The sequence below is a fragment of the Penicillium chermesinum genome (assembly GCF_028974085.1).
Source record: "Penicillium chermesinum strain IBT 19713 chromosome Unknown utg000004l:1.0-3345178.0:1.0-3348027.0, whole genome shotgun sequence".
Classification (NCBI taxonomy): Eukaryota; Fungi; Ascomycota; class Eurotiomycetes; order Eurotiales; family Aspergillaceae; genus Penicillium; species Penicillium chermesinum.
This window is the reverse complement of record NW_026695314.1, coordinates 2,039,400-2,063,643: the sequence shown is the minus strand read 5'-3', so window position 1 is coordinate 2,063,643 and position 24,244 is coordinate 2,039,400. Positions and strand designations below refer to the sequence as shown.

At 52.9% G+C, this 24,244-nt stretch overlaps 6 protein-coding genes across 6 annotated transcripts; 4 read left to right on the top strand and 2 right to left on the bottom strand.

Annotated features, from left to right (window-relative positions):
• Nucleotides 1-2,077: 2,077 nt before the first annotated feature.
• On the top strand, nt 2,078-3,823 carry N7468_005669 (uncharacterized protein; the record flags this gene model as incomplete). Its single annotated transcript, XM_058474965.1, has 1 exon — nt 2,078-3,823. One exon carries the CDS (start codon nt 2,078-2,080, stop codon nt 3,821-3,823), a length of 1,746 nt encoding a protein of 581 aa, XP_058330705.1.
• A 61-nt stretch (nt 3,824-3,884) lies between these two features.
• On the top strand, nt 3,885-5,431 carry N7468_005668 (uncharacterized protein; the record flags this gene model as incomplete). The annotated part of the gene is made up of 2 exons (XM_058474964.1): nt 3,885-4,271; nt 4,337-5,431. 2 exons carry the CDS (start codon nt 3,885-3,887, stop codon nt 5,429-5,431), a joined length of 1,482 nt encoding a protein of 493 aa, XP_058330704.1.
• Nucleotides 5,432-6,555: 1,124 nt separating this feature from the next.
• N7468_005667 (magnesium transporter CorA family protein) lies at nt 6,556-9,481 on the top strand (the record flags this gene model as incomplete). Its single annotated transcript, XM_058474963.1, has 5 exons — nt 6,556-7,025; nt 7,092-7,284; nt 7,416-9,088; nt 9,150-9,352; nt 9,411-9,481. The coding sequence occupies 5 exons, from the start codon at nt 6,556-6,558 to the stop codon at nt 9,479-9,481; spliced, it is 2,610 nt and encodes an 869-aa protein (XP_058330703.1).
• A 1,533-nt stretch (nt 9,482-11,014) lies between these two features.
• On the top strand, nt 11,015-13,733 carry N7468_005666 (putative phospholipid metabolism enzyme regulator; the record flags this gene model as incomplete). The annotated part of the gene is given in 2 exon segments (XM_058474962.1): nt 11,015-11,995; nt 12,015-13,733. 2 exon segments carry the CDS (start codon nt 11,015-11,017, stop codon nt 13,731-13,733), a joined length of 2,700 nt encoding a protein of 899 aa, XP_058330702.1.
• Nucleotides 13,734-14,825: 1,092 nt separating this feature from the next.
• N7468_005665 (DUF3824 domain-containing protein) lies at nt 14,826-17,288 on the bottom strand (the record flags this gene model as incomplete). The annotated part of the gene is made up of 5 exons (XM_058474961.1): nt 14,826-15,226; nt 15,287-15,608; nt 15,672-15,739; nt 15,786-17,013; nt 17,058-17,288. 5 exons carry the CDS (start codon nt 17,286-17,288, stop codon nt 14,826-14,828), a joined length of 2,250 nt encoding a protein of 749 aa, XP_058330701.1.
• A 2,623-nt stretch (nt 17,289-19,911) lies between these two features.
• N7468_005664 (fungal specific transcription factor domain-containing protein) lies at nt 19,912-21,839 on the bottom strand (the record flags this gene model as incomplete). The annotated part of the gene is made up of 3 exons (XM_058474960.1): nt 19,912-20,257; nt 20,314-21,512; nt 21,573-21,839. The coding sequence occupies 3 exons, from the start codon at nt 21,837-21,839 to the stop codon at nt 19,912-19,914; spliced, it is 1,812 nt and encodes a 603-aa protein (XP_058330700.1).
• Nucleotides 21,840-24,244: the final 2,405 nt, after the last annotated feature.

Genomic DNA, 24,244 nt, shown 5'->3' with positions numbered 1-24,244 from the left:
GGAAGTGGCTGACGATAAGAAAGAGGAGGAGTTTGCCTTGCCAAAGGCAGATGAGGTGATGGAGACAAAACAATCTGAGGAAGCAACGCCTGTGGAAGTTGTTAGAGGCTCAGATGAAAAAGTTGAAAGTGCAGAAGAGATTCCTCCATCTGGACAAGAACAACTCGCTAGCGAGGAATCATCTCAACCGTTATCAAAAAAGCAAAGGAAGAAGGAGAAGGAGAAGCAGCGAAGGCAGCTGGAAGAGGAGGCAAAGGTCTTCGAACGTCGGCAACTGAGTGAGCCTGAGCCGGAAGTATCAACCGAACTGGCGCAGTCAAATGAGCCAGAGCATCAGGTGCAACCTGAACATTCGATTGAGCCTGATCAGCTAGTGGGATTTGAACAGCCGATCGAGCTAGAGCAGCCAGTTGATTCTGAACTGCCAATTGAGTTGGAAAAGCCAGTTGACTCGGAGCAGCCGGGGCATCTACCCCTTGAGTCTGAACAACCAAATCAAGATAACAAGACCGTTGAAGCTTCATCTGCCGATACCAGCGAGACCGCAAAGGAGTCAAGTGGAACTGAACAATCTACAGAAGCAAAAGCAGCGGTGACGGCCGAGCGATCCACTGACCAAGATATTGATATTCGCGACAATTCAGAGGAAAAGTCAACCGAAGCTCAGGAAAACGAAGTTCAACCCACTGATACTACCACTGATCCTATCCCCGAGGCCCCCTCTGGTAGTCTCAGCAAAAAGCAATTGAAAAAGCTTCGAAAGGCTGCACAGTCATCGGTTGACAAGGAGAAATGGGGACAACTGAGATGCACATTGGTAACGAGCCCGGCCAAGCCGAAGTCAAGCCTGCCGATCTCATTCAGGAACCACTGGCGAACCTCGGAGAGCGTAAAATCCAAGAGCAGTCGGAGTATGACGCTCCACAGGTGATAACTGGCTTCTCCGAGATTCCACCCGCCGAGTCGTCATTGGAGACAGAAGTGCAGCCTGAGCCTGAGTCTGAAGGACCGTCAGCGAACGAACGGCCTGTGAGTTCAAAGAAGAAGAGTAAAAAAGCCAAGAAAGCGGAGGTTTTCGCTGCCGCTGCCGCTGCCACTGCCACTGCGGTGTTGAATGAAGAGAAGGCGATCGAAGAGCCAGCAGCTCCAGCGGACAATTTCGATATTGCCAACGAACCACAAACAACGGAAGCAAATGTCGAACCCTCTGCGCCTATGGATGAAGAGGGGACTGACCCCTCTAAAGGCAAAGAGGTGCCGCTTGTGACATCTGGCCCTAATGAAGAAGTTCTGGAGCAGACTGTCAAAACCGCGGAGAGCCAAGCCGAGCCTGGAAGCCAAGAAACTGTTTTGGAACGAACAGGAGATTTAGATGAGACCGAGACTCCCAGTGTCGAAATGTCAGCCAAGGAGAAGCGCAAGGCTAAGAAGAAAGCTAAGAAAGCCCAAAAGGAGTCTGTTGATTTGAAAGATGTTCCACCCGAGGCGACACTGGCAGATGATGCTCTCGCCATCCAGGCGGAGCAAGTTGGCGCCCCTGAAAGCATGGCAGCTCCGCTTCCAGAGACAGCGGAGATATCGGTGATGCCAATGGAGCAAGAGCCCATCAAAGAAGAGAGTGACCAACCATCAGAAGACTTCGAGTTCATTGAGACAGCTGAGGCCCTCTCACCCCTCGAAGACCACCTTCTAAGCACGCCTGAAGAACCTAAAAATGAGGTCGCCGAGCCCAGTGGCCCAGGAATCTCTCGTGATTTAGAAGAAAACACGGTAGACATCAATGCCATGGAGCCGCTGGCTGGCGACGAAGCCAAGCGTAACGTTCCTGAGGATGCACCGAAAGAGGAGATTACAGAGCCCGAGGTAGCTGTACCCATGACAAGAAAGATGTCGAAGAAGGAGAAACGGAGAGCAAAGCAACAGGGTCTTCGAGAGGAAAGCCCCGACAAAGGGGCACCAAACTGTCGCTGACCTTGAGCCTCTGTCTACAGCAGTTGGAACTTCGGTACCCGAAACCCCTAATGAGGTCAAGTCAAACCCCTTAGAAGAGCAACCATTAGCGGCTGAGCCGAAGCCAATGCGGGAACTTCTGCCGGAATTACCAACTCAGCCTGGTCCTGCGCTCGAGTCCGAAACAATAGTCAACTCTCAACCTACCGAGGAACCTGCGTCAATTTCACGAAAGGCCTCGAAAAAAGCTGCAAAGAAGGCAAAGAGGGCCAGTCAAGCCGTCTCAGTTTCTCAAGAAGGCAACACGATCTCACTTGACAAAGAAACCCACGCTGATGCTGATATCTCGCTCCCGCTCTCGACTCAACGTGAGATAAATCAGGATGACGAAGAGTGGCCTACTATTGAGTGGGAACAAAGCAAATCAGAACAGCCTGAGCCGGTGCAAGATCACGTCACTGAGACTGATCCTGTTCTCCCCATCCCCGTTTCAGACACTATTGAAGAATATGATGAAGCGGCTATCCCGGAGGCATTGAGAGAAGCAAGACAAGAAAACAATAAGCCAATTGAAGATGAACCTTGGAGTGAGCTACCAGCTGAAACGTCTAAGGACGAGAAGAAATCGGGAATGGATGAGCCAGCTCCGGCTACAGAGAGTTCCCCCAAGAACTTCGATCTCCAGCCGGAGCCGCCAGTGGAAGCTCCTGCTCCCCAACAGGTTGAGACTGAGCCTCCTGCAAGAACTACAACCCCTGGAGGCTCCAAGCTTGCAAGCCTGTTCCCTGATTTGCCCCGTGGAGGGTTTAAACGATCTGCCGTGAAGCAGCCATCACCGTCGCCAAAAGATAGTGCTGAGGAAGAGAATGCAGTGGACTTGGAAGCTAATCGCGATATTGCGATCCCCGTCTCGGAAGCACCCCTCGAAGCGACCAGTGATATCAAAGAAATCGTTGACACCACCTATGAGCAACCAGCTGAGGCCACAAGGGGCATCAGTCCTTCACTTACGATACGTGATGCTTCAATGGGCGATATCTTTGCAGCGACGGAGGAATTTCCCCATGAGCCAGAGCTCCTGGTACAGAGCGAGAAGCTCTCGCGAGATTTATCGTCACTGCCAATGCAACCTGCATCAAAGGAACGATCTTCAGTGCTCTTTAGCTCATCCCCGTCTACTCGGACTGAAGACCCGTCCTCGCCACGGCACCCCCTGCCATCGCAATTCCATGCCGACACCGAACAGTTGAGTGGATTACGCCGATCATCATCTATCATCCATGGGCGACACCAACATACCCCCCGTACGTGGAGTCTAGATGAGTCTCCTATTCCTGCTACGCAAATCCCTTCGCCACCTCGGTCACTCTTTGGAGGTCCTGTTGCGGAACATGAATCCCTCTCCAGACCTCGAACTCCACTGGGAACAATCGCGGAGCAAGAGCCAGGGGAGGTGGAGAAATCGACCAAGCACAACAAAACTCCTCACTTGGAGATCAAACCTGAACATGTCTTACCTCGACCAATTACTCCCGTGCGAAAATTCACCGACAATGCCTTAGCTCGAGAGACTTGGCCAACGCCGGGAAATGAGCAGACTCGGCGAAGTCAAGAAAGCATGAGAGGCAACGAGTCACCAATTCTCAAAACTCCGGATCATGGGATGCCTGTGCTGAAGCCCACCAGTAGCAAGGGCAAGCTGCGTCGCACGAATCGGAGCACCAGTAGTGATCTGCGGGGGGCTAGTCGTGCGCTAGACTCCCAGCCTCCTAGTTCCGATCTCGATCAGCTCCCCTCTTCTTCCTCTTACGACCCTGTCACTGACAAGGGCAAAGGCCCGCTGCAAAACATGTCAGATGTCTATGTAAGTTAATCCTTTTATCTCCCGAAGTCTTGACGAAAGGGCCTTCTGGGTCTTGTTTGTTTGTTTACTAATGGTTTCCCAGGAGGGATGGGGTGAGACTCCCAACTCCCCGCGGTCGCCCAGCCGACCGCCTAGTGTCCGCCGCCGTCGCAGCATGCAACACCTAAATGAACTCGAATCCCGCCTTGATCAACTGATTTCCGAGAATCGATTACTCGCTGCCGCTCGCGATGAAGCTGAGGATAGATTGCGCAATGCCAGTGTCGCCCGCCGAAAGAGCGACCAGGCCCTCAACCTCAAGGGTGGCGACCTGCGGGACAAGGAAGCCGAGGTGGAACAACTCAAGACCTCGGTGGATTGGCTACAGAAGGAAATGGCGCGGTTGACCCAGGAGAATGAGAGCTTGACTGCATCTAATGCTGCCCTCGCTGCCGCCCATGCTGAAGAGGTCACCCGTGTGCGCAACTCATCAACCCGCGCATTGGAGGACCTACGGTCGCAACACGATGATCTCTCCTCCAGATGGAATCTCGCGTGCGACACGAGATTGAATCGGCGTTGGCCCAGAAAGATGCCGAACTACGTCGTCTGCGCCAAGAGCTCGAGGCCGCTCGCGACAAGGTGCAAGAACTCCAGCAACAAATTTCGGCATCCGTCAACGACAACGTTCTTGTCCTCCACGATGAAGACTACTTCGACGCCGCGTGCCAGAAACTCTGCGGCCATGTCCAACAATGGGTTTTGCGCTTTTCCAAGTACTCCGATAATCTTCGCTGCCGTTCCCTCAGTGAAGTGAATGACGAGAAAATCTCGGATCGCTACGACAATGCCCTTCTGGATGGTTCCGATTCCGAGGCATACCTGGCCGACCGCGTGCGCCGTCGTGACGTCTTCATGTCAGTAGTCATGACCATGGTATGGGAATACATCTTTACTCGATACCTCTTCGGTATGGACCGAGAGCAGCGTCAGAAATTGAAGTCCTTGGAGAAACAGCTAGCGGAGGTTGGCCCCAAACGCGCCGTCAACCGATGGCGTGCTACCACCTTGACTCTGCTGTCTCGCCGCCCAGCCTTTGCTGCTCAACGCCAAAATGACACCGAAGCCGTAGCTTTGGAAATCTTCGACACCTTATCACGTGTCCTTCCACCTCCGTCTAACAAAGAGGCGCAGCTGCTCGAATCTCTCCGCAAGGTGCTACGTATCGCTGTCAATCTCTCTCTGGAGATGCGAACTCAGTTGGCGGAGTTCATCATGCTCCCGCCCCTCCAGCCCGAATACGACACCAATGGAGACCTTGCCCGCCAAGTGTACTTCAATGCATCGCTGATGAATGAACGCAGCGGTGAAACTACCTCCAACGAGGAGTTGGAGGCGCAACAGGCTGTGGTCCGCATTGTACTCTTTCCTCTTGTTGTCAAGAAGGGCGACGATGTGGGCGAGGGCGACGAAGAGGAAGTCGTCTGCCCCGCTCAAGTCCTCGTTGCTCGCCCTGGCAAAGACAAAAAAATTTCTCGCATGATGAGCGGCGACCGTATGTCCTTTGATGCCAGCAAATCCGTTCACAGCGTGGCTCCTTCAACATTCACCATGGACATGGGTAGTAATCCGATCTGAGGCGTCACACTCCGATTGAATTGTCAGTCCATGGTTTCCCCTTCTCTTTCTTCAACGTGTTTTAATAGTGCCATGGCACTCTGGCGTTGCGTTCCTCTTCCATCTCTATTTTCTCTGGTGCGTGGTCTTGGGTCCTATGGAGTTATCTATGCTTAGTTTGTTATTGAGTTTTATTTACTTCTTTTCATGTTTTTTACTTTGCCTGTTCCAATGTTTTCCGGGATCTAAGGCTATTGAACATGTATTTACTATCTTTGATGTCTGATGAAGTGATGACTTGTACTTCTGCCACGACACTGTAATAGAATTCGTATCCTACTGTCATTACAAGAACCTCCACATTGTAGCCCTTGTCTCTATAATTTGTTGATAAGCTGAAGCTGCCCATGAGTCGCGGTTGTGACTTGCGTTCCCTTATCAAAGTACACAGTAGCATACACAGCGTCATGTCATAAATCACAAATTCAACTTGAAGTAGCTGCGTCGAAATTTTGATCTACGGGTATTTTCCTAGCATTTTCATCTCCAGGTTGATCGGCAGAACCAGAAAAGTCGAACTCATGGTTGAAGCCCTGGCTGACCTCATCCTTCCGTTTCGGGAATGAAGTCTTTGTCCCCCTGGGACTTCAGCTGAATTCTTCTGTTCATGGTGTGACGTGTGCTCTTCAGCCAGACATAAGCTTTCTCCAAGGTGGTCTCGCCTCTTGCTATCGTTGCTCCCTCGTTTCATGTGGCTATTGACCTTGTAAGCCTTCCTCCTATGTTGCACACTGTCTCGCCATATGCGTCATCCGTGGCCAGCTTGAACTTAGAGCTGGAGCTGCTGAAGATCCAGCTTACCGTCCATCATTGATCTGCGGAACATGAGAAGCTCGGGTCCAACCGATACCGAACTATTGCAAACAGAAAACGGCTAAAGCTCACGTGTGCAGCCTTCTCGCGACCTTATCAGCGTGCTGGTCCACTTCAATCAATCAGCGAGCTCAGGTGAAGTTTCTCTTCGCTGCCCAGGTGCCAACTGAATCGGGCTCAAGCTGCGCTTCACCGATCTGGCATCCATATTGCCATTCCCATAGGAGAACCCCGATCTGCGTGATCGATTACATTGAGATCCTGGCGCGGCAATGGAGAGAGCCGACATACCCGGCGCTCTGAGCGCTTCTCTCCCGCCCGCAACCCCCGCCTCATCCTCACGTCCAGCGAAAGGCACTCGACCTAACGATTACCCACTTTCCTCCGATAAGAAACCCGGGAACGGTCCAATGGACGCCTCAGCTCAAGGCCCTGCACCACCCATGTCATCCGGGTCCCGCTCGCAGATCCCTGCGCCCGAGAATGGCGCTGGGGCTCCTTCCAGAAACCAGAAGCGCAAAAAGAAGAATAAACGCAGGCCCCGCAATCGACAGCAAGCCGTTTTCACTTCCGCAGAAAACCTCACCTCGCATGAGCGGCCTGCTACTTCTTCAGGGACCGGTGATGCAAGAGACGTGATGGAAGGTGACCGGCCATTATCGAAGGACAAACCGCCGTTCTACAAATTAGGAAATAACCTGAGCAATACCAGCATTGAGAGCGATGCGCTGCTAGATCACCGGTAAGCTGTCTGCGATGCCCACTGCACGAGGATCGATTCTCTAACCCTGGTGTCGTGACAATCTAGGGACCAGCCAATGATGCGACCTCGCCGAGATAGCCGGCTCCCCTCGTCATTTCGCCCCAGCTCCCTCCTCGCCAGCGCCAGCGCCTACCGATCCACCGATTCGCGGTCTCGTACCAATGCGTCAGGGGGGAAGTCTCAAAATCAACAGGATGAAGAGAGCGATGGATCAGACGTCAATGACCGAACACCTTTGGTACGAAATACCTCGGACACCCTCGCTACGGAGCAGACATTCGTACTAGTCCGCTGTCAAGCCGTCCACGGCCACCCACCGGCCAGACACCCTCTTCCCAATCAACCCACAGCGCATCATATTTTCCCCAGGATGCAGACCGCGATTACGATGTGAATAATCCACCCTCAATGCCCGGGTCGCCAAAGCAAGGCCCGGAGATGAACTATGATGACGCGGTTGTCACCGGTGTGGAATTTGACTTTCCATCGGCATGGTCATTGGAAAATAGGAGGGAGTCCGTGGGTCGTCCGAATGATGCAGTGATTGACATGGACGGTGCATCGCCGCGCCAGAACTCGGAGCCTGCGTCACCGACTGAGCCATTATCATCACAGGAGCTCCGCCGCCGCCGCACGGTTACATTACCGGTCGAAGAGGACGTCTGCTTCCCCGCGCAGATCTCGGAGCTTGGGGATGAAGGCCCACGGATATCACGAGACGAAACTGGGGAGCGCCGGCGGCGGAGACATCGACAATGGCCAGATCTTTCGGTCCTGGAGGAATGGAGTCGCGAAGAGAAGGAGGATCGCAGCGGAGATGTGCGTGTGAAAAAGATCAGCGAGCCGGTGCTCATTGAGGGCCGATTGCGTCCTCAGTACAAAACGTGGCGTCGTGAGGAAGACGATGCGCCGTATCGGTTCACCTATTTCAACGAAGAATTTCAGAGCACCATACACGCCCAGACAATATCTGAGTTGGTGCAACCTGGTGGGAGTTTCCGGGACTTGTTCATCCCAGACCCGCCGGAGTTGGAGGATTCGTCTTCCGACGAAGAGGAGGATGATCATTTCGCCAGCGAACACCAAAATCCTCCCCCTCCTGCCAGCTTGGGCCCTCGAGGTGGATCATCACAGCCGGATCTCCATTCCTCGACAGATGGTGTAGCGTCATGGATGCCTAGCAATGGCCGGAATGCCCCCGACTCGGGTGCAGCTGTTCCAAACGGAGGCAAACAACAGGACCGACTATCTGCCATTGCCGAGAGCCGACCTCCTTCCCACCGTGAGAATTCACCTTCCGTTTCACATATTGCAACGAAACCCAAGCGATATGGGCCTCGGCCTACCTTTTGGTTAGACGTGCTGTCTCCCACGGATGCAGAGATGCGAGTTATTGCCAAAACCTTTGGAATTCATGCATTGACGGCAGAGGACATCATGATGCAAGAAGCTCGTGAGAAAGTGGAGCTTTTCCGCAGCTACTACTTCGTCAACTATCGTACCTTCGAACAAGATCGAAATAGTGAAGACTACCTCGAGCCTGTCAACATGTACGTTGTTGTCTTCCGCGAGGGTGTGATTTCTTTCCACTTCTCCCAGACACCGCACCCTGCCAATGTACGGCGGCGGATCCGGCAACTCATGGACTATCTGATTCTCAGCTCAGATTGGATTTCCTATGCTCTCATTGACGATATCACTGATGTGTTTGGTCCTCTGATCCAAGCCATCGAAGATGAAGTCGATGAAATAGATGAAATGATTATGCAGATGCATTCGTCTGCGTCTAAGGACGGAGCAACTAACGATACTCTTGTTCCCTCGTTTGGTCCTGGAGAGATGTTGCGACGAGTTGGCCAGTGCCGGAAGAAGGTGATGGGGCTCTACCGCCTGCTCAGCAACAAGGCCGACGTCGTGAAGGGGTTTGCGAAGCGTTGCAATGAGCAGTGGGAAGTTGCTCCGAAGTCTGAAATTGGTTTGTATCTGGGTGATATTCAGGACCACATTATGACCATGACTGGTAATTTAACACATTACGAAACGTATGTGAAAATCTGTCTTATCTTGCTTCTGATAGACAATGCTAATGGTTGAGAGGTGTAGGATCCTGTCTCGGGCACACTCCAACTACCTGGCCCAGATTAATATCCTTATGAATGAGCGGCAAGAGCAGACCGCCGATGTCTTGGGTAAACTGACTGTGCTTGGTACCATTGTACTTCCTATGAATATCATCTGTGGTATGTGGGGTATGAACGTCAAGGTTCCAGGTCAAGACGTTGAGAACTTGAATTGGTTCTGGTCAAGTAAGTAGTTTTGCGCCCCTGCAGTCCCACACACATGATAGTCTGACCATGGAGATAGTTACGGCCGGCTTGTTCGTCTTTGCAACGTTATCATTTGTGATCGCCAAGCGGGTCTACAAAATCGTATAGGGTCTTACTGCCTCACCCTTGTTGACCCAGTGGCGTGGACGCGGCCTTGGGCCTCCTGGAACAATTTTTTTTCTTTCTGTCCTTCTGTCTATATGCAGAATATCCTCTTCTGTCAAAATACATGGAGTGGATCAGTTGAGCATTCCCTGGCGTTTTTGAATATGGACAATATACGGGTCTGTACGTGGGATGATTTTGGGTTTGTCGTAGTTGGCTCTGTCCTTGTATATACCACCGGGCGTCGAATGCTCCCAGTTTATTCTTATCTTTAATCGGTTATTGATTTTTTGACTCTGAAATTCTTTTTATAATTTTTTTTTTTCTATCCTCGCAATGCTAGGGATGATGTCTGTACACCGACATTCACTAGCCAACCCAGGCTCCATAGTACGTGCTAGTGTGTTCCATCGTTGATCCAGCAACCCCATTATCTATGTGAGATAGAGTACGGGGGATGTCTGTTAAAGGGCCAGTGGAGATAATCAGGCGAGTCGTGCCTACCAACTTAGAAAACCATACCAGGGTTCCAGTAAAAAAATACTCCTAAGCGACAATAACCCTGTGCTGGTGCGCTAATCCGAGTTGGTCGACATCTCCAGGGCTCCATCCCGAGGTCCGTCCTGGATGAGGTCATCATGATTGTGGTATTACGGAGACGGCGTAATTTACGATCTAAGCAAATCGTCTCACCTCGTTCACGCCAGGAGAAAAGACAGCCGCCCTTTCCTACTTTTCCGGTTTCTTACCAGTCTTGATTACCCTGCGTCATCTCACAATCCCCGGATTTCCGTTTTCACGTTTCTTTGGGTTCTCTTCTGGGTGTTTTGGGTCTTTTAATCCCAAGTTGACTTTCCCCTCTTTCCCAAAGAAACCCATGGTTTCCTACCGTCCCATCTAGACCCGTTGACCGCGTGTTCCCCCTGCAGCCCCAAGACCTTTGGACCTGACGTGGGCCACCGTTATTGGCCTTCCTGCCGGTGCCGGCCCTGACCCTCTTCGTTAGCCACCGGACGAGGTTGTGGTCACCGGCTTCTCTGCAGGCCCTGCAGGCTCAACCTGGCGAGCGCCACATCTGGCTCCAGCAGGTAAAAAACAAGTCTTAGTCCTAACGTCGACCCGGATCGGCAGCCCCCATCCTCACCCACCAACCACCGCCCTCCACCTCCGAGCCACCTTGTTCTAGACGTTCTGGTTTTGCCCCGGAAACAAAACCGTGCTTGATCTTCTCGATCTATTACCTGCTTACAGTTCACGCCCCTACTTGAAGTTGATCAGCATGTGCGCTTCGGCTATTGCTCCTGCTCTCGTGTAACACCTTTCCCTCTGCGCAACATTGCCGCTAGGCACCGCGGCACGCCCTTATTCGCCCTTCATCCTGCCAACACCGCGTCTCACTTCTCCATTCCCGATCCTGCAACATTGCTTTTCCGATTCCCTTTTTGGGACCTCGTGTCTGCCCAACCTTCCCCGGCATCCTCTCGGGTCTCCTGACTTGTCTGTATCGTGTCAACCTATCCCGGCTCGATAGCGACCATGGCTGCGGAGTCCGAGAGGCCGCCTTACCTCCACGGTGCCTCTGGTCGAACCAGGGATGCCAAGGATCCGGAAGCCGCATCAGATCCCACTGAGTTGGCCAACGACAGCGACATGGGCGATTTACCTCACCTGGGTGGGAAGTCCTCCACTCTGGCCATGACACAAGTGCCCAAACTTGCACCAAGTTTCCCAGTCACCTCCGCTTCACCGTCCAGTCCCAACTCCGTTGTCTCATCCCGCGAGTCTTCGCCGGTCCGAAAATCTTCACGAACCGTCAATTCATCCGCCGTTGGCCGAGTGCGCTCTCAATCCCGCAAGAGCAGTCAAGACCGGCCCAGTCCGACTCGTTCGTCCGCCAACGGGCACTCTCCTTCTACCACCACGCCATCAGCCCCGCGAGAATCGGCACATCCCGACAGTACCCCCGTCCTCCCCCCTCCTGCCTCGACCGACTCCCCAACCAATGTCCTCAGTCCGGAGAAGACCAATATGCCACTACGGGCGGGAAATCGTCGTACAGATTCGGAATCTACACCGCCCAATACCTCTCTCAAACGGTCGTCAACTCGATCACCGCCAGACGAGCATGGACAGGTCGACCGAAGCGCTCCTCGTGCGGTCACGAGGGGAGCCAGTGGACAAGGGCCACCCCTGGAGACGGTTCAGGAACTGGCCAGCAACCCATCTACTCCTTCCGGCGAATCCATCTTCAAACCAAGCACTCCGGATGATTCACGGTTACACACAATCGACGAAGACCCGACACCTCGAGCGTTGAAGCAGAATGCCGAAAGTGGAAGTGACAGTGGCGGTAATCGAAGTTCTGGCACGAAAGATGAGGAGCCGTCGAATGCCACAGGAACTACAAAGCCCGCAAAGACTCTTATGCCTCAACGTTCTACGGCGTCTCTTAGCGCTGGCGCTCGAAATAAGCCCGCTGATGGGTCGGTTCGCAATATGGTCGTGGAGACTGAGACGGTGAATTCCATCCTTCAAGTCTCTCTGGGTGTGGGGACCGGCGAACGTGGGAACGCCAGTCGAACTGATCAAGCCCCCCCTCAGAAGCCGTGCCTCAGAAGAAACAATTCGGATGCTCCGGAAAGAGCGCAATCCCAAGAAGCGACGAATTAATCCGCCCACGGGCCCTACATCCAGCAAGGCAGATATCTTCGAGGCCAAGGTGGCTAGTGCCGTGGATGAAGCTGATGTGTCTGACTCTGATGAGACATTTGTATACGAATCCAACCCACCTGATCCATTTCCCGCTCGGCAACGGCGATATCATTCCCGAACACCCAGCGCAACTTCGATGGCGAGCCAGGCTGATCAGCGGCCCGTTCGAGTGGCAGCCATCAGCAATGGAAACCACAGTGTTACCGGGAAACGAAGCATGAAATTCACCAACAATACCTACAATGGGAGCTTGGACGGGGAGTCTATAGATGGAGACGCCGTGCGAAACACGAACGCTTCCGGCACTGTTACCCCTCGACATCTCCACCTCGGGCGTTCGCACCGCACCAACGGTGGAGGTTATCAGTCTATATTTGACAGCAACTCGCCTTTCCCGCATCAGCAACATCAACCTAAGTCCCCACGCCATGTCACTGGCAGCATTCGGCATTCACGGTCCAGCCCTCGGTCAAATCCAGGTTACAAGACCTTCGGTAGCTCCAAACAGGGTGGCGACGTGTATGATTTTGAAGCCGAAGGTGCGGATGACGAGGGCACGCCCTTGGTAACCCCTCGTCCTCCGCGCAGTCGTGCCGGTCGTCGTCCTAATAGCACAAGTCTCCGCCAAATGGAATACATGGCCCAACGACAACGGGGGTATTTTTCACGCTATGGATCATGTATCATCATCTTGTTGCTACTGCTGATTATTGCCGGTGGGGTGACTTCATTCATCATTGCCGCGACTCGAACGCTTTTGGATGTTCAGGTCGTTAATATCCAGAACGTGTTGGCCTCCGAGCAGGAGCTCATGCTTGATCTCAACGTGCAGGCCGTCAACCCGAACATTTTCCCTCTCACAATCGACGACACCGATCTCAACATCTTCGCCCGGAGTCGATATGTCGGCACAGACAAATTTTGGCGCGAGCACGGTTCTGATGAGCTGGAGAAGTTTCCTCTTCCACGTACTAAGGAAAGTCAGCGCCGCTGGCAGTTTTCTCAGATTGTCCGATGCCTCGGAAATATGGAGTGCGTGGCGGAATCGGTGGCTAGGAAAGCCGCAACCTCGACCGAGAGCAAGGGAGGAGGCGTTGATCATGGCACCGACCCTATCGATGACCCTGAAAGCGACTCCCAAACCATGTTGCTTGGCCGAGTCTTCCATTTCGACTCCCCACTCTCCTTTGAGGCTTCACCGTGGAGCAACCGCCCATCCACTTCTAAAGGACAGATCCGTCTTCCTCGGCCTGGAAACAAGACCGAGGAAGGTGGTACCGAGCGCTGGGAGCGAGTCCTTCAACACCAGTTCGACTTGATTGCACGCGGAGTGATCAAGTACCAGATCCCCCTCAGCTCTCGCTACTTCTCCGCTTCCGTCAATTCCAAGGTTAAGGTTGTCCCTAGTGATGACAGCAATGGCCCTGACGACAAGGTTCCAAGTAATGAAACCGCCACGATCTCTTTCAAGAGACCAAGCTCCCCCTTCCTCCTCGCGGATCCCGCGAGTCCCGATTCTACCTCCCAAGGATCGACTCTCTGAACGACAGTTTATGGCATAATCACTGGTTTTCTTTTCCCTTTTTCCCTTTCACTTTCCCCCTCTCAGCGATAGAACGATTGCATATTTACGACAGCCCTTCTTGCTTTACTTCCCTCTTGGGTCTGTTCTCTTGGCGTAATAGAGAAGCAAAAATTCCCACTCTGATGGGCACCCGATGGGTCCCTTTCGTCTGATTTTGCATTCAATGTATACTCATTCCTAATGTTGTTCTTGTATCGGATGGACTTATGGGTCACCATTTGAAGGTTCAGTGCACCTCGACATGACCATGACCTTAACTTGTCCGCGTTTTCTCTGTACAGGATCCATCTTTTTTCGCTTGAGGCGAGGTTTATGTTGTTACGACCAGATGGGTAGGGTGTTTGTTTTGGCCGCCTTCCATCGCTTACTTGGCCGCCTGCCATTCCATTTTCCTTCCCCTCGCCATGTACACATATTTTACGATTTCCCTATGTGTCCGTGAGAAGTATCTTATGAATATCATTTATTCTAATCGAGCGGCAGACAATCTTCGCACGACCTATCATGCGTAACATGCGTTGCTGAACAAGTAGCTACTAGCAAGACTATTAGATGTATCCGGAATGAAACTTGTACTAGCACTGGTATGTGACCTGCTCCCACCCTTCCACGGTTGTGGAATACGTCTGTTCTACGTTTGGATGATGTGCAGCGCGGAGAGCATTCTGCGGTACTATCAAGGTGTTATTTCGTCAAGAAGGAGCGTTGAAAGACTACATTAGTGGAATATTGGCAAAAGACGGCAGTTTAGCGCGAGTAGAACGTCAACCGTGAATCGTCATCGTTGAGCAGGGCGTCCAAGTCATTCATAAATCACAAACGTATTGTAGCAGGTAATAGCGAAATCATGTAGGAGCGAAGCAGGGTGACCAAGGAGATAAGAAGACATGAGAGGCATAGGCAAATACAGTCGTAAGAAACCGAATACAGATCAGAAAGCCAGCCCGGATACAAACTCAAAAAGTCAAAACTTGAGAAGCCAAATCACTAAGGGCACCCACAGTACTAGTCGAAACCGGGTCGGGTTCCAATGAAGAAATGAAGGGATAATCAAAATAGCAGTCGAGTGAGTTTCCGCAGCAGGGGATCTTCGTTTAATATTTCAGATAGATCAGGGTTGCGTGAAAGCGGACGACCATTTTTGTCGAAGCGATCGGGAAGATCTATGGTCGATTCCGAGTCGGAACTGCCAGGTGACTGGGGCCTCCGATTAGGGTCATGGGGGTGTGAATTAGAGGCAAACTGGCTTGACTGGTGTGGGTGGGACGAAGATAGAGGGCCACGGTGCCCAGAGGAGCGGTCGGAGGGTTTCCGCTGGGAGTCCAAAGAAGAGTCACTGTCGTCAGTCTCATAGCCAGAATCCTGGGGTGGTTCGAGAGCAAAAGCTACGCTCTTGCTCAATTTGGCCTTGGAGTCTGGCGTGGACGGTTCTTCGTTGGGAATGCCTAATGCTAAATCGCTGTCAGAATCGGGTGTTTCTAATCATACGTCGTCAGGTTCAAAGAACCCACTCGCTCTTCCTTGGGCTTGAGCCTTGGGATTGGATCTCACATTTTCATCGGCATGACGAGGTCGAGGGGCATAGGTCTCCGTACCTTGGCCGGGGGCTCCATAATTGTAGGGCTGCGATGGCGGCGCGGCCCCGGGGGTGGAGGGTAGTCTGCCGGGTTGTATGGGCCTGGGGGCGCGTTCAAATTGGTCGTAGAGGGAGGTGGCGGGGGGAAATTGTTGGTATTGGGGTAGTAGTTGTCGCCCTGCGGGGGTTGAGGAGGGGTGCCTCGGGGTATTGCCCTGGGTTGTAAAGGTCCCCATACGGATCAGCCCCATCATAGCCTTTAAGAAACTTGTTAGAAGTCGTTTCCATTATTGTCTTGGAAAAGTCATTGATGAACTTACGTGCCCGGTCATCGCGATCACCCTTATGACGGTGTCTATGGCGTCTTTCCCGATCAGATTCGTCGGGGCTGCTGCTGTAGCGACCTCGACTGCGGCTGCGGCGACTGCGGCTACGGCTGCGGGAAGATCGGGGCCCATCAGAGTAGTATGGAGCGCCGGGGCTGGGTGGCTGGCCGTAGTAGTGGTCAGCCGGGATACTACCGGCGACACCGCCGTTGCCGTATTCAATCAGACCGGCCGAATCGCGAGTGGGATCGGGGTATGACCCGTCTATTGGAGCTCCGCGGCTGTGAGATCGAGAACGACGTCGTTCACGGGATTTTCCCTCTTTTTCTTGCTTTTCGGCCTTCTTCTTCTCGTAGAGACCAGTGGCGGCTGCGGTCCCCAGACCAGCGACGACAACTGGAAGGGCTTGTCTCAATCGACTTTGAGACCGCTTGTGCTTACCCGAGCGCGAGCGGCTTCTGGCATATTGGGCAATGCCACCCAGAGCTGCACCAGCGGCGCCAGCCTCGATCATATGCTTTCGGCGCCGGGACAAGCTGCGATCATCACCCTTCTCAGAGCGAGTCGTGCTGAGACCACGACCGCGGGACTTGGAACGGCTCCGGGAGCGAGAGCGGCGCTCTTCTTTATCCTTGTTGTTGTTACGAAGAGCGGCCACACCAGCAGCCACCGCGGCAGCGCCCACACCCAGCTCGAGCAGGGTCTTCGCACGCGAGTGGGAGTGAGAGCGGCTGCGACTGCGGCTTCTACTGTGACGGCCACGACTGCGATGACGGCTGCGGCTCTTGCTGCGGTAGTAGTCACGGATATGGGAAGCAGCATTGACGGCAACAGCACCCAAGGCGCCGGCACCGGCGGTTTTCGCGGCATGGCTTACGCCATGGCTCACTTCCTTACCATTCCGCTTGCTGCGGCTTCGTACAAGCTCTGCGGCACCCATACCTACCAAAGCTCCCTCGGCCAGGTGGCGGCGGTGATGAGGGTGTTCGTCGTCGTAGTCACGGGTCTCTTTGCGAATATAGACCATGCTGTCATCGCTGCTGTAATCCTCCCGGTCTCGGTCACTGCGACGACGGCGGCTGGTCTGGGAGATGGAATCATCCGGGCTTATATCGCGACGGGAGCGACGATCATCATAGCGACGACGACGGTAGTAGACGTCGTCCTCGGCATCGGAACGACGTACCATCTCGTAGTCGGATTCACGGGAATTAACATAGCGAGCTTTAGGAACCATTACTAATTGTTCTCGACGACTGGGGTAGCCACCATGATGTGCACGATATTCACGACGTTCGTCATGGCAATGACTCCGCATATCCAGGGATTCCAGGGACTGGGAGATGGGTCCGATATGCTGGGCTCTGGGGGTAGACTTACGTTCGTAATCATCATCATAACGACGGGGAGGGGGTAGTAGTCCACCTCGCGCTTGTAGCGCTGGATCTCCAGGGGCTCCTCGCGATCGGTCCTGCGGCGAATCACTAGTTCATCTCGGCGGTCGTCGCGGCGGTCGTCGCGATCGTCGGATCCAACAACGTAGCGCTTGATGGTGATGGGCCGGTCGTAGTCGTCGTACTCGTCGCGCACACTCTCCCGATAGTACGACATGGTACGTGGATGTGTGCAGAGAACGAGAAGATGATAAGGTCAAAGCGATGGAAGTTTGGCAAGAGGGACAAATGAGGATTTGAGAGGGGCCCGGAAATAGAGGGGCAGAGAGGGATTTGAGGGGGGGCGCAGGTAAGTGGGGTAGCAAAGCGGTGATTTGCCTTCGACTTGACTGGATTCGGCGACTGAATGATGTCGTTCCGGTTGAACTCGGGCTTCCAGAAGGCGATCGAACAGGGCCTGCCTGAATGATTCACAATGACCGCACCGTCGGGCAGCAGGTGGCCTTACTAGCCCTTAGTCGTCGATCCGCGAGCCTCTTGTGGAGATCGGGCTCTCAGGCAGCAAGTGGGACGGGACGGTAGGTTGGGCGTGGCCAGAAAAGAAGGGGAAGAATGTAGATAGATAGGAAAGCAGGAGAGACTCCAGGATTTGAGGGTTCGAGTGCGTTGAGGTGTCGCGATTTGGTGATTTTGAGACTGGGAGGAGGGGTAACAAAGGCGAACTTTAAAGCGCATCACCTGAGGCTCTGGAGGTGCAGAAATCGCGCCCCGTCAACGCACGGCGGGCCAAAAACACTGCAGCCAAAGGGGGACAGACCTGTGGCAACAAATGGTGGCTTGGATTGTTTACTTCCCGTCCTACTTTGGGCCTACAGGGTCTGATATTCGCTTCCCCGTGGTTCCTTCCCGCTCAGCACCACGGAAACCTGGGTGGATCCTTCCCAAGGCGCTTCTTGAGGCAGACTTGAGGCAGATTTGCGGCAGACTACCTCGTATCCTCATGCACGCCCCGACAAGAGTCGAGGCGGGCAGGAGCTTCAGCGCTAGCCTCAGCCAGTGAGGCTGTGAAGCCCCGGAACATACGCCCCCCCTCACCTTCACAATGAAGCTCACGGAGTCTCAGCTTTAAGTTTCATCTTTCCTCAGTTTCTTCCGAACCACCAGTCCTATTGCCAACTTTTCGAGTTTCGGCGATTTGGGATGAGGGGCATTGCCCCATCGATGACGTCAGGGCCTCAACGGGTCTCGAGGGTCTCGAGGGTATAGAGAGTACGCAGTTCCAATCTGCGTACACATTTACTAAACTCTCGGGGTGCCACGGCTTTCGTATTGACCCCTCTAAGAATTGCGTATGCGACTGATACAGTACAAAGCATTGCGACGTCGCCAGGTCGCTGGGTAATACAAATGACGAGGTCTTCCGAGGAGACTTCCTGGCAGAGACCAGCTCTTTTCCTCCAGAATGACGTTGAGGATTGCGTTTGCTTTGCATGTGTCCCGGTGAATTATGGCAAATCGTACTACGGTGGAACAGAGGGCGGCTAGAAGGTGCTGAGGTATCGTGTGGTGGAACACAGCTCGCATACTCGGGCAGATCAGGCAGACCAATGTGCACATACTAGTGGCTGAACGCATCCTAATTTGGGCACGTGGAGTGGTCTATACCAGACTGACATTCTGGCTTTCAACCGATTCTCAACTGATAATACTCTCTGCCTGCCCATGGTCACCACCACTGTGTCAGAGTAAGACACCTGGGGGGGGGGGTCGGCAGCTTAGCAGGGGTTACCCGTACGCTGTCTGGTCAGGAGAAGATGGCTACGAGGCGGCGATCTTGGTACGAGAATAAAAAAGCCCAAAAGTTCCCACCGATAGCCTAGGGTGCGAAGAATGAACCTGGCAGAGTTACGAGACAGTCCTGGCGATCCGAGCTCGTGCCCTTCTGCTCAGCGTTGACCCTTGACGAACCAGGGAGATCCCAGAGTGGTCGGGAGGCGCCCCCAAGGCGATTAAGAGGAGATATAGTTCTGCCCGTTGGACACAGGCTCCGTGGAGGAGTAGTCATCGGGGCAGACGGCGAACATCGAATGGTACTAAGGCCAGTAGCTGCTGTACCCATGAAGTTTTGTACCATTCTTCTAGGAGGGATTTTTCGAGCGCTTTTGATAGAAATTGTGCAAGTGGCGCGAGCGAGGCAGCGCCCTTCGCCCCAACGATGCAATGCCCTGGAATCCCACGTGTTGACAGAATGCTCATTGTGTTGCAGAGCATCCAAGGAAGCTCAAGCGCTATTGCCACTTGATGGTCGGCTGAAGCTATCACCGATCTCGTTTCCGCCAAGTGAAGTTGCATCGCAGGAAACATTTGTGACCTGTGGCTTCTTCGAGAACGGCCATTGGATACATCTCGACTGTGGCCATTTTGATGCCCTTAATTACATACGTCCTGCTTACCGCGGACACGCTTCCGGCTTCAAAATTGTTGGCCTTGCCTCATGAGAAGATGTTAATTTGTAGACGTGTCGCTGACAACAATGGATAATAATTTCCTAGTACCAGTATTAAAGATTTCATCTGTCTGGTCTTGACGAGAGCTTGATCAAGTGAATAGCAATAGTCTATGTTACTCTATCGAATTCAGATCTTTTATAACAATTTAACCTGCAACTACTCCGTAGCAACTTGAACATATGAGGAGGAAATCTCAGTCATTCATCATGGTCGCATTAAAATGAAACAAAGTCCAGCCTTGTCCGCGGTTTTTTGGGTTCCTCCAAAGAAGAAAAGATGATAATTAACAACAAGTAGAACGGATTAAAAGACGCCCCTTGCTTAAGCAGCTTATGATTCCGGCGGATACGATCCCATTGACGGATTCAACGTATCCCACGGGATGGATGTGGGACCCAGCCAATTCTGCGGTTGCAGGTGGATCCCAAAACTCGAATGCATAGTCGGTTCGCTGGTTGAGGAAGAGACAGTGGGTACGGGCGAGTGGGCCAGGGGATTTGACAAAAGGAAGCTTTCCGACATTGTCCCGGTGGGCATGCTGTGTGCCAAAGGGAACACTTGGGCTTGCGCTTCGTATTGATAATGAGGCAGTGGCTGGGGTGGTGATGGTTGTGTATGCCGGATCTGCATTTTCGACTGCTGCTTGGCCTGGCTGTATTGAGTCGAAGCGACGTCACTTGATAGATGTTAGTATGAGATCAAGGGTAAGATGTCCTACGTAGGGGCACATACATGATCTGGCGAACAACGGGCACTGCCTTGCTGCAAAAGATACTTCGTACCGATAGGGCTGCGAACATTTCGAGAGCTCGACGGAGAAATGCTTTCATTTCATCGAATTCTGCGGGGTTCTCGGGGTGCAAAAGCCCGATCGCTAGAACGACAGCCGCATGGAATGCGTGGAAGCTGCCTAGGCCACTGGTGTACCATTTGTAAGGCGCGAATTGCGGTGCTTCCAGCAAGGTCTGGAAAATCGTTAACGATGTCTTCGCCGATGAGATGCATTTGGCCCGCGTGTCGCTGGTCTCCTGCGTGATTTCGCCTTGGAGGTATCGACAGAGGGTGGGACGGAGGAGAAGCAGAAGAAGTTGATGGATCTGGCTGTAAAGGATGTTCAGATTGGCTTGATGGTGGACTGCTAGAGTCTCCTCATTGGAATCCAGCGTGTAGCGCGCATCACACATGTCACGAACTGCTAAAATTTCGGCCTCGAGCTGAGAGACAGAATATCGAGACAATTGAGGATAGCTGAAGATAGTCTCACAGACTTTATTGGATATCTTGTAAAGCCTGAACGTGAGGAGAAGGTAGGTCATCTGAGTCGGCCGGCCAGCGGATGGCGAAGTCGATGGGTCTGAGGTTATCGGCATGCTAGGGCTCGTGAGGAGATCGATGTCATCCACGTCAGCTGGCACCTTCACATCTTGTGACAGCATCTGTTGATCCAAGCTACCGAAAGAGGTATTCTGGATTGTGTAAAGCAGCATAAGCCCCGCCCAGACACGGCGCCTTTCCTCCCGCTCAATTGGACCCAGCATAAATCGTTCTGGATCTATGTGGCATCCCATAGAAATGGCGACATGGTGAGTGAGTCCCAGCAAGGTCCAGAAAGCGAGCCCGCGCTGTAGTCTTGCATAGCTTATGAGAACCAAGGCTTGAAGAGAGCTAATCGAATGACGAGTCATGACACCGTCAGCCGCCAGGCAGCGAAGAGCTGCAGACCGGTAGCGGGCAGAAAGAACCTTGATGTTTCGACTGACAGTCCTCTCGCCGAGGTCAGAGAGAAGTGGGTCATCGTCATCAAGCGCACTTACAGCAATAGCCAGTATTGCGAAAAGCAGAGACAGCCATGCTATTGAAACACTTGAGGGATCGTGGCAGAACTGTTGGTATTCTGCCTCAAACGTCATATCATGGAGAATATGGAAAACCTTGTAAAGATTAGTCCCCATGCCTCGCTAGGCCGCTACAAATGAGATGGGAGTACTCACCGGAGAGAAAACGCGGAAGTATACTTCTTTCAAAGTATCGCAGTACTGCCCAGGCGGAAGCAGCCCCAGCAGTTCCGAGCGAGATATGCTCCCGTTCCGAGCCAATGGGATCTGCAAGTCGTCATCGTCCACCAGATCCGCATCTGAATCTCGCAAGCACTCCGCAGCGGAGCTCTTTGCGACAACCGACTCCCATTGCGATGCCTGTGGCACGTAGCGAACATGTCCCGAGGGCGAAGTATGAAGAGTCCCGATGTTGCCTAACATCGGGCTCTTGAAATCCCAGTCGAGTGCTGTCCCAAAATCAGACTCCGAAAAACTGCCCGTTGTACTCACGCCACCCCTGGGGAGTTTGCCACCGGTGTCCCTGCTTGTGAGTTGGCCTGTTTATGCAGCATTCCCTCTAGATTGCGGATTCGAGCAAGAAGCTCATTCTGCACCGTTAGATCTGCTGTCCCAGTTTGCTCAGTTGATAGACGGGGCTGGCCGAGATAGATGCAGTCTTCTGCCCCCAGGCCTCGTCTGACACATGTCTGGCATGGGCGTCCGTCGCGTGAGCACCGGATCTTTCGTGTTCGACAAGCCTGGCAGCTTATGGGAAGCCGTTTACCCGATGACCGGGATGAGGCAGCCATGAATACCTGGATGAGATGTGGATTGCCGAAAGACTAGCCCTCAGTCAAACTGTTGTCGACGGTGGAAGCTTTTTGACGACGTCGGTGTAGACCAAAAGAAACGGCGCACTATCTCAGAGAAAAAAACGTGAACAGGGCGTTCAAGTGTAGTGGGCCAGGTGGCGTCATCCACTAGTATCGCAGTCTCAATTGTAGTCACGGTCGTTAAAGCTTATTCTGCTCTAGATTTCAAAACGGGTCTGGAACTGGGGCGCGGGGAGATTCAGGGCTCTTTAAGGAAGGGGAATCGAAAGGCGTTCTATTGCGCTGATCAGGTGCATCTTGAGAGCCCCAGATTCTTCTATCTAAAAATGGGCTTTTCCACTGTCCAGAACAGAGAAGGCAAACGTCTCCAACTTGATTATTCTACCAGAGCCAGCTGAACAGGATTGACATATGCTTCGCCCCTGGCCTGCCAGTCGGCAGGGAGAATTCCAGAGCGCCAGAAGCCCTAAAGTCCCGGACCATTCAGACTAGCACAAATAGGTCTGAAACGGGGCAACCGAGCTTGCATATGGTGGAGCACTCAATATTCTGGAAGTCTTCTTTTTGGCATCTCACAGACCCACACTCGATCGGAAGAGCGGGTCCTGTTCCCATGTGGAAAGACGGGATGGATGGGGTGGCAGATGTCAGGCAACATAATACCTCGGATGGACGGCACATTCTGAATCATCCCTCGTCGCGCCTTCCAGCTGAAATCACACGTCGGGCTGAGTAAACGAGCCATAGGGGATCTGCCGAGGTGAAAGCTGTTGGAGAGGCAAACGCGACGTTTCTTCCACTGAAACTCCTCACTTCATCTGGCGGGACAGGGATCTGAAAACTCTGTCATAATGTGCTTCTGCACCCGATAGGACGGTTCTGGGTTTTGCGAGCCTGATTTCGGTTAGTCCGACAGCCTATAACCTTTTTAAGACTGGAAAAAATTTCAGTCACTATTGCCACTAGAAGCGGCCTAAACACCTGTGATCTTTTCAGGAGTTTGGCGAATCATAATAGCTGTAGGCGTAGGGTGCATAACTCCAATGCATCTCCCCTCTTAGCACATTTTAGCCACACTGAGGCACAAGCTGCCACAGCCACAGGCAGAAGCATTTCGATTCGTGCCACGGAGCCGCTGGGGAAGTGCAACCAAATCCTGCGTGCGGTACCTGTCCGAGGCGAGATTTGTCGGGATATTCGATTGCGATTAATAACGGGCAAACACGCCGGGTATGATGGCTTTGGTCCGGGGCAACCCAGTTCCGCGGAAATGGGGCGCTTCGGAAAACCCCCCAGATCTTGCCCATCCAAAACCAATAGATCGTGAGCAACACAATAGACTTTCTAATAGCATTACTTCAGATCCTCCTCCACGTGGCATCAACCCCGTGTTCGCGAGCTACCGAATACGCAAGGGTGCCAATTTTTAGTGGTCGGGCATTTAGTATTGGCAATGTACTTGGTTAGCCCCTGCATGGAGACGTATGAAAGACAGATCGTGCACGTAACACTGCTCACCCCCTATCCTCGAGAGGGAGCGACAATTGCCATCTGAGGTGACCTACCGAACATCCCTCGGATAGCGATTAGCGATCAATGCACTGTGAATACGAGCTTAACGGGCAGGGAAGCATGTGATGAATATATTTCCGATTACTATTGTACGAGCGGAAACCATGGACTTTTTGGGTTCGGAACTCGTGGCTGCACCAGCATCCATTGGTTGCTTTTCGATGTCATGAAAATTCGCAACAGCAGCGGCCATAAACCTTAGAAGCATCGCTGATCTTTCTTGGTAATCATTAGTCGAGGCTTAGTTACTCAATGTTAGGGGGCAGTACCCGTCTGGCTCGTTTTTGTGTCTGACCAAGCGCTTACTGTACTAGGCTGCTCCAGGGGGCTGGAAGCAGATTAATGAGTCAATCATGATATCCCATTTGCTAGTTCTTTGGATAACCCTTGGACTGACTTGAATCTGCACACAAAGCTTGGGCCAAACCCCCCCCCATTGAT